The following is a 9,614-nucleotide window of genomic DNA, read 5'->3' as shown; positions in this document are numbered from 1 at the left end:
TTTATGAGGACTGGATAAACTCATGTGTGAAGTTACTAAAGGTTTCATTCAACTTTTAATGAATTCGTTAAAAAAATATGAAAAGGAGTGTTAAGTATTACTTCATTATTAATGGTAAAGTATTAGACTTGTGTAAGTTTATTTTGTATAAAGATCAATATTATTAATGTAAATTAGTAGGGTATTCGTATTAAAATAATTTATGTTGTTAACCTTTTCAAATCTGTCAAAAATTAACCATTTTACTGTTTAAAGATTGTAGAATTTATAAATATAGTTACGAAAGTAATTTTTTCTTATTGTCCTTGGAGTAAATAACACATTCCAAAAAACTGTTTAAATATTTATATTTAATACACCCTGCTTCGGACTTCAACTAGTATTGTTTGTAAATAAAGATTTCCACTCGTTACGACTGTACTGAAAGAATTTTAAGAGTTGCAGGTAACAGATTCTGACCCATTTAGGAATTGATAAGATTACAATTTAAAGAGTTATTATGTTTCTGCTTTGCTTTATAAAGCACACACAAAATAACGATTTTATTATTATATTTGATACATTATGTTAATTTTTACATGAATAGGTTTATACATCAAAAGTAGTATATAATATGATTTTATATATATATATTAATAAAGAGATACTGAGTAATTAATAGTTTTCATAGACATTCTCTATGTACTATATTCATAATAGTTACAGAATATTCCGTCTTTATCATCACGTTTATATGTCACACCTTTAGAATTTCATACTCTGTTAATTTGTGCTATTTATTTATTCTCATATTTACTCTCAGTGTATTGAAGCTCCCAGTTCCTGGTATCACTTGACATTTTTACTGTATACATCAAGCTCTGTAAAGCTCCCAAATCTGCCAGTCTCTGGCCTCTAAAAGCTGCCGATTCCAAGGTCTTGGTCATTCTGGGGTGCTTAGTAGTCCCTGGATTCAGACAGGTATTCACCTCTGGCAATCCCCGGTATTAGTTTGCTTAGAGATTCTGGCCGATATCAGTTTCCGTTAAACTCCGATGTTTGGCAGCTCTAAGCCTCTCGGACATTTCCACATCTAGCAGGTCTCGCCCTTTGGAATTCCCTTGCAGGTTTTTAGTAATAGAATCAAGTTAAGCTTGCTTTTGCAGTTTTCCAAAATCCATTTCAGTTTTAGGTGATACGAATGTATACTTTTTTAGAGTGTTCCCTTAACCCTTTGAAGCACGTTTTACAAAAAATGAATATTTTTAGTGATTTTATATTGTTTCCCTATAGAAATAACCTTTGTAAGTACAGTACATTTATTTTTAGATTTTGTCAATCATAATTTATATTTATTTTTGAGGTGGTTTCACTGCATAACCCACTATGCAAGTACGGTCTTTGGGTGTATGCAAATAAAATTAAATTTTCTCCACCAACTTTTATTTAATACAATCAATAAATGACTATTCTAACAATCCAAAACTGATTGTGTTGATAATGTTATTATTACTTCATATGTGGACACTTTTTATTTATTCCTTTCGGTGATAGGCTCGGAAACAATCTTTTAGTTCACTCAAACAAAGGGCAACACCACACGTTTCACATACCCATTTCGACCGATGAACTTCTTCTTTGCTGGAGCATTGAGCACAACGTCGAGACGTTCCTCTTACTGGCATGTGTGCATTTTCCGTAAAACGAAGTTCTTGTGGAACCTTTGGTTTGTAGTTGTTGATTGGAGTTGAAGAACTTCGTCTTCCTCTAGTTTCTCCACGATGTACTCCCAGATGGGCTTTTGACACGCTTCTCCTAAACTCTTTTAGTGTCAGTGGTTTTCCCTGGGATAGCATTGAAAATATGATAAAAGAGTTTACTATGGTTGTGTCCAGAAAGTGCCAGAAGATTATGTGCCACCACTTTTTGGACTTGCGATCTATTGAGTAGGTAGATTTCAACATGTCTGCCTTATCGACATAGCCCATGTGAGCATTGTAGTCCTTTACTAATATAGGGCATGGAACAGCTACAATTTCACCGTTTGCCTGTTTTCTGTTTACAGTTGTCACTTCGTTAGGATTGTGGTAATTAGAAAGAAAGTAGATACCTCTCTTGTCTTTCCATTCGACAGCTACAATTCCAGTCATAGTTGACATGAAGTCATGTTCTCCTTGATTCATATGTTTCCCTTCAGGCAAACACTCTTTTGGAAAAAATTGTCTGTCAGCTCTTGTTGTACCACAAGCTTGAATATTGTTTTTCTGTAAGTAAATCATTAGATTGACTGAGCTAAAAAAATTGTCACAATATATTACATAATTCTTATTTACTAATTCTTCAGTGAGTTCTGTTTACTACCCTTTGCCCAAGATTCTTTTCAACTATTCCAGCCCTTTTACCTTCGTAGATTTGAAATTGGCTGATAAAGCCTTTTTCATCAGCCCTCACCCAAACTTTGTACCCACGTTTGGTTGGCTTATCTGGCATATATTGCTTGATTCCACTCCGACCTTTGAATGGAATCATGCTCTCATCAATTGATTGAAATCGAGATGGAGCATAGCATGCTTTGTAGGTTTCTTGAAGCTTGTTTAGGAGAGGCCTGATCTTATATAGTTTGTCATAATTAGGAGAATCTCGTTCGGGCATGTCATTATTATTGTTTATATGTAAATTTGTTAAAAGCCAGCCAAATCTGTTCACAGACATGTATGAAGATATGTAGTCATCTCTCAAATCTGCCTCTGAAGACCAGTAATCACGGTAGGAGGGAAGTTTTTTTATTCCCATTAGGATATTTAGGCCTAGAAACACTTTCATTTCTTTCCTTGTTGTTGGAAATCTGATAACGCCCCCACCTATTTGGGTAGCGTAAAAATTGGTTTCAAACACAAGTTTGTCAACTAGATCGTCGGGAAAAAGAGCTGAAAACACATCAACTGGGGTTGAAGCGTCAATTAGGGGACCTGTGCGTTCATTGAAATCATACGACTTATTGGGTGAGTAGTACTTTTGATACCACGTAACACTATCTTTGTAAAGTCTGTTAGCCAAAGGCTCAGAGTCCTCATCAAATTGAACGTCCATAGGCTGATTTTGAACGTCCAAGACTGCATTACCTTCGGGAATGCCAGGCTCTACCCCCTCTGCACTATGATTATCTTGAAAGTCATTTTCATTAATAATTAAAATCGGGATTTCATTACCTTCAGCTGTTTGGGCTAGGTCCAAATAATCTACCTCTAAGATTCCATTTTCTGCAACTGTGTATATTCCTTCAGCAACATCCGGGTATACTTGATCTTCGTCGTCCTCTGATTCAGGGTCAGATGGGATGTCTTCAGTTTCCGCCAGCCAAGCCTCTATGGATTTGTTCTCCATGGTTATAGTACCCCCTGAAATCAATAAGCAGTTGTAAAAAATGTAATAAGTAGTTTTATATAGTAAAAATAACAATATAAAACAGGTTTAGCAACTGGTACGTAGTATAAACGACGGCCGACCCCAAATGCATGGTGGTCATGTGGTGAAACCACCACAATAACGCCTAATATTTATTCGCCTGGCATCTCAAATCTAATTATTATAGTTTATATGTATATATTTAAGTACATTTATACTGAAAATATATGTTTGTACTTACCAAAAGTGATCAAAGCACAAAAGAAATACAAATATGTCACACTCAGTCAAGGCATGGACTCTTCTTTCACCCAGTCGTGGCAAACAACGCTCCTGCCGGGATTTGGGCGAATCTAGTGGAGCGGTTACGTAATTTGCCGCTAGAATGCGTCCTAAATCACTTCTGGAAGGTGGTTTCGTATATGCACCACTATGCGGGAAAGGAATAGAAATAAAAAACATAGGTGGTTTCACTATGATGCCACTGTGCTTCAAAGGGTTAACATGTGCGACGGAGACACGATGGAGAGGAGTCGGACAAGCGCAGTCCTGTTTTCTCAATCGTGACTTGACATTAGATTAAACATTCATGTCTAAAATTGTGTAGAAGTGGTGTGTGGCATTCCCATTTGTTGCAATGGCTGAGCAGTCACTGATGCGAAGACTAGACGTAGATTCGTGTCGCTTTTGTTGGTTTTGTGCTGGTCTCACGATGCAGGTATGCCCTCTCAGACCAGATGTTTGCTCTTTATACACTTTTTACACATAATGTATACGTTTATTCCTTACACCTTTATCATGGATACACGGAGGTGCCTTCCAAAATACAATCGACATTATTTACAGTATTACAAATCTTATGCGCTGTGTGTTGGAGCTGAAGGTTTCCATCCGATAAATCTTATGAAACGTGTATTGATTTTTTAAAATATTCATGTCAGTATAAATTCTTCTTGCCATTTTAAATATTGTTTAAATATAACGCTGTTGTTACTACAGTAATTTTTTTACGCGTACCATGATTTTATTGTATTAATTATTAGTTTTACATACTATTCTTTCATAAAACGTACAAAAATACATACGTTTTCAAATAATCTTATTTTGAATCGATTTTTTAGTTTCAACTATTTATTAAGAGAGGTATAGAATATGTAGAAATTATTATTTCAAGAAACTTTCGGATGCAATAATGTGTAACTTTTGCTGAATAAAATGTAGTAAAAACTGCCGCAGATAAGATCTGATAAGGTCTCGAGGTTGACAAACAGGGCGACATGAAATTGCTTTACGTTGATTTATCGTCTCACTTATAACATTTATTAGCTCGATCCTCACTCACAAAATTTGCGCTAAATTAGGTGTAGATAAAATATCGATACAATTTAGGCGTGTAATGGACGATACTAGATCAGGTCCAAGTCTTCATCTACTCTTGAACAACCGTCAGATTTTCAGTGTGTTTTTCCAGAGATATAATCGTTAACTACTGTATGTATTTTATTATTAACCTGTTAAGAACATGTGAAATATTACGGATTCAGTACGTTATCGTACTTAAAGTAGTAATACAATCGTTTTAGGGTTTATTTTATTTTGATTAACTTAGAAAATGCCCCCATTTACCCGTGACGATTAATTCGTTCTCAAACACTTGTACCTTGTATTGTAGCGGATACTAAAATGGCGCCCTTGATTGGATGAAAGGAGATTCCCAAATTATAATATCATTCCCTTTAGAGAACTTTTACATAGTGCTTGGACGACAAGAATACCGTAGCCTAAATTATAAGATCATTCAACAACATCTTTATAACATTTTTTCTAATTAGTGTACATTTGAATAGTTTTTGTTTGAATTGTATTTTCATTTCAAAGTAGTAAGTTACAGTGTGTAACAAATAAATAAGTATATATATATATATATATATATATATATATATATATATATGTTTATATGTATGTATATATATATATATACATATATATATATATATGTTTTTGTACTTTTAAATAAAGAAGTAATATTTTTAGTTAAACAATCAAGATTTATTTTTTAAACGCACTGAGCTGTGCAGTGACGGAACCGGTTGTAACTGATTATGGCATGTTTCTACCGACTATTTACTCGCTTTAAATCCAACTAAACTATGAATGAGGATCTAGGGATTAGATGCACAACGCCATTCTGCTTGTTTTAGAAATGCTACACAATGGTTGCCGATATGCTACACAATGCGTAAATGATGGGTCCTAATCAATATCACAGCCAACCAACCTGCTTGTTTCAGAGATGTTACACAGTGCCTACATGAAGAGCAATATATCAGCCTACAAGCCTGCTTTCCTGCCTACCTGAACCAAGAGCAATGACTTTTACCGTGTTTCAAATCCCTGGGATTTTTCTGTCTGTTGTTATTTCATGGAACAGACAACTATTGTCATCGATATTTAGGTTTAAGCGTTGTACTGTGTGCTCTACAGACGTAGTTTACATTTTTGCGTATTTAATTTTGTCATTGAAACTGCAGCATACAGCAGCCGATCGATCTCTCATTTATTTTAAACCATTGCCATAAAGTAATTTGTTACATTATTTAAACCGGAAATACTTTCAAAACACTAAGCTATGGTTTTAGGTGTATATATTAATGTTGTGGACTTGCGTTGAGTATAAAAGTAAATTTGCACGTTATAATCTTCTCTTCCTACGTGAATTCATCGAGGTATCACACAACAAGCTACCAAAATCAAATGTTACTTACTAAGCCCTATAAAACCCTCCAACAAAGACCTAATAACCTAATTAGATGTGAGGTTAAGTTGAAACTTTGAGAGAACAATATGTCGTCCGAAAGGGTTCCGGCCTGGGTCCTCCGTGGCTCGTCGAGGGTTTAGTGGCTAGTCCACAAGGGAATCCCACACTCCGTGTGCAAATGTATTCCCTCTACGTAAAAAAATTAAAAAAATTGCGATATTTACCTAAATTATTCAAATTCAAGCCACTGAGCAAATTGAATAAAAAAAAACAGGTAAGTTATTAATTTGAAGATTGATTAATTGAAACATGCTGTATGTCGTTTCCCTGACTCACACATTAAGGCAAAACAGTTAGGTAATAAACAGACAATACAAGATTGATTTGTTTCAGTTTTCATTACCTAAAAAATAAATCAAGAAGTCCATTGTACAGTAGAATCTGGGAACATTAGAAAAAAGGTTTATCGTACTATGACTAGTATAAACATTCAACATTTTCCAATATATAATTTTTATTTTTATAAGTGCCTGATGATGGAATCTTTGATTCAGAAAGGCATTGGACAAAATAAAAATTATATATTGGAAAATGATGAATTTGTTTATACTAGTGATAGTACAAGAAAGAAGTTCATTGTTAAACAAGTGCAGAAGAGGTAAGTGTTTTCATAAGCAGACTGTATCGGCAGCGTGTTCGTAACAGGTATTGAGAATAAAATTATGTAAAGACTTGAAACTTAATACTACTCCAGCGAAATGTGTTACGCGACACATGGTGTGGACATACATTATTAAACGGGAATCACATAGATTATAGAAGTATTTTTATTTTCAACCTCAAAATATTAAGGACTTGGCTGTGTTAGATATAACAGGTTTCACCAGACCATTCGTCGTTATTGATTAATGATAGAAACCGGTGGCAGAACTAACCAACGCGAATGCTCTGTTCGTGTTACTATCATTTGAACTTTAATGTTTTCACTATTATAACTTAATATTAACTAGGAGATCGTAGTCAGTGACAAACTCTAAGTGACTTTGCTTACACAGTTTCTAGATCTAGTTAATTTACCTAAACATAAATCAAGCACTGACTAATTACCAGTTTAATAGATAATTAAGTAAGAAAACAATTGATTTAAGTATTTAAGGCCCACTCTAGGTTTACCACCTCCAACAGACATAGGTTTTTTTCATAGGATACTTAATACGTGAATTAAAACCCAACATGTTATCCTAATTATATAGTTTTGAACTTATACATAAAACTGCAACATTATAATACATATCAAGATGGAGGCTGTACCACAACATTATATTGTACAGGCCGCGACATTAACAAGTGGTCTTCGGCCCAACGATGCGCAGTAGCCCGCTGATCATGTGGAGTGGAGGGGAAGTCGCGAGCTCAGTCTGCGAGCAGCCGCCCATCCGCCACCGATCCCCCTCTTTGCCAGCAGTGGTTCCCCTCTCGCGCATTTAGAACACATCTAATCTATCGGCCTGTACGTTGCTTTCGGTTGAATATATAGAAATATTTCCCACTAAATGGATAATAAATATGCTATGAACATTAATTTTGAAACTAATATTTTAATTAAAATAGAAAAAATAAAAAAATTATTTTTTTAAATAGATCTGTTAATACATTCATTTTAATGAAACTAAATTTTTTCTCTTCGATGGAAAAATAATAATATAAAACTGTATATTAGTTTTATAATACGCCAGTTCGACTATATCTATATGATTTTAATATCACATTCCTACATCACGTAGTAAATATAAAATTCAAAAATTAAGCTGGGAGACAAATCTCTTATTTAATTTCAACCTATTCTTATATTACATAAAAAATATACAGTTCAACATTCAAACCGGGATACACTTCACAATAAATTGTATATTCAACCTATTTCTGTACGGATAAAATGGCCAGTTCCGTTATAATAATAGGGTTTTGATACCAAATTCTTGTATTACATAGTAAATACTCAACTCAACAGTTAATCTGTGAGTCAAATCTCAATTTTTAACTTGAAATTTTTTTGTACTCACTACAATGACCGGTTACAATATGTGAATAGGACTTTAATATCAGTCTTACATCACATAGTAAATATACAACTGAACAGTCAAGCTGGGAGACAAATCTCAATTGCAACTTCAACCTGTTCCTGTACGGACTACAATAGCATGTGAACCCGAGACGTAAAACAGTTAACTCTCGGCTCGCGCAGTGCGACACAATAACATACGCCTTGGCGAGGTATTTTCACATTCACATGATATACAATAAAAATGCCGTGCTGTTGCTTTGTATTGGTGTGAAAAATGTGAGTCCCGACAACTGTAGTGGTTGGCTTTGTTTAGTGCTCCAACTGCTCCTGAATACCGTTTCTGTTTGTCTCATATACCTCGCCCAAATATTGTCATGAACAAACCTAAATTTTTGGTAATTAAAATAAAAACTGTTATTATTAAAAGCTAGCTGTTACCTACCTCTTTAAATGAAACTTAAAATTAGAGGCCCAAAGCTGACTTGTATTGTTGTTATTATTATCTAATATGTCAAAGTCCTACCTACAAACGTATGTAAGAGTTCATAGTGAAAAGAATTGGAGACTAAAGATGATTGCGAATGGCTCTTATATAAGATTTTGCTCGTTGATGAGAATTTCTGGTTCCAATAAATTGTATTTCTATACCACAGCTGAGTTTGCCTTGTTGCCTTATCAGCAAAATATACATAAGTCTCAGAACCTAAGCCGTCCGTATTTTCAGTGCCTTATTTAACTTTGCCTTGTTATCGCGATAAGGAAAATTAAATATATAGATTAGTAGGACTGAGAAGCCCATATCAACTTAACTTATTTTTACCTTTTGCCTTGATTAAAAAATTGTATTATAGGTCTCGAAAACCAACTCAGGTAAAAAAGAGTCGACCCACGGTAAAAGATATTTTCCTTTGCTAAAATAGAGTTTGTCTTGTTCTTCTTATAAAAATATAAGTAGACAGGATTAACTGAGAAGCCTTCCTCGGTTATAAGTGGTTACTTCCGTTGTTTAAATTCACCTATTTAATGTACTTATGGTGTCAAAATTATATTTGTCTCATTTACACAGCAGGAACAGACAGACTTCGAACTCAGTAATTTTTAAATCGTACGTAAGTATGTGTGTTTTTTCACCGGTATTAAAAGGCAAATTCAGTTATAGCACTTGAAACATATTAGACTGGAGGTAGATTATAAGGTCCGCTTGTAGGTCTTTAAAACCAATATATGTGTATATTTTGTTTATCAAGGCAACAAGGCAAACTCAATTTAAGTGCTGGAGATGTTTTAGACCGGATTACAATGTATGGCAGTATACACTTTTAGTGTAGATTTGTAAAATCCACATTTGTATATATTTTCGTTAATCCGGACAAGGCAAATTTAAATGTGGCACAGTAAATACGTTAA

At 34.3% G+C, this 9,614-nt stretch overlaps 1 protein-coding gene across 1 annotated transcript; it reads right to left on the bottom strand.

Annotated features, from left to right (window-relative positions):
- Positions 1-1,592: 1,592 nt before the first annotated feature.
- Positions 1,593-7,626, bottom strand: LOC124370765 (piggyBac transposable element-derived protein 4-like; the record flags this gene model as incomplete). The annotated part of the gene is made up of 3 exons (XM_046829064.1): positions 7,488-7,626; positions 2,341-3,377; positions 1,593-2,243 (listed from the first exon to the last, which is right to left on the bottom strand). Coding segments are annotated over exons 1-3 (1,827 nt in total), but the record flags the coding sequence as incomplete, so codon positions are not given.
- Positions 7,627-9,614: the final 1,988 nt, after the last annotated feature.

The sequence above is a fragment of the Homalodisca vitripennis genome, unplaced genomic scaffold, assembly GCF_021130785.1.
Source record: "Homalodisca vitripennis isolate AUS2020 unplaced genomic scaffold, UT_GWSS_2.1 ScUCBcl_490;HRSCAF=2603, whole genome shotgun sequence".
NCBI lineage: Eukaryota > Metazoa > Arthropoda > Insecta > Hemiptera > Cicadellidae > Homalodisca > Homalodisca vitripennis.
This window is presented reverse-complemented; position numbering and strand designations above follow the sequence as displayed.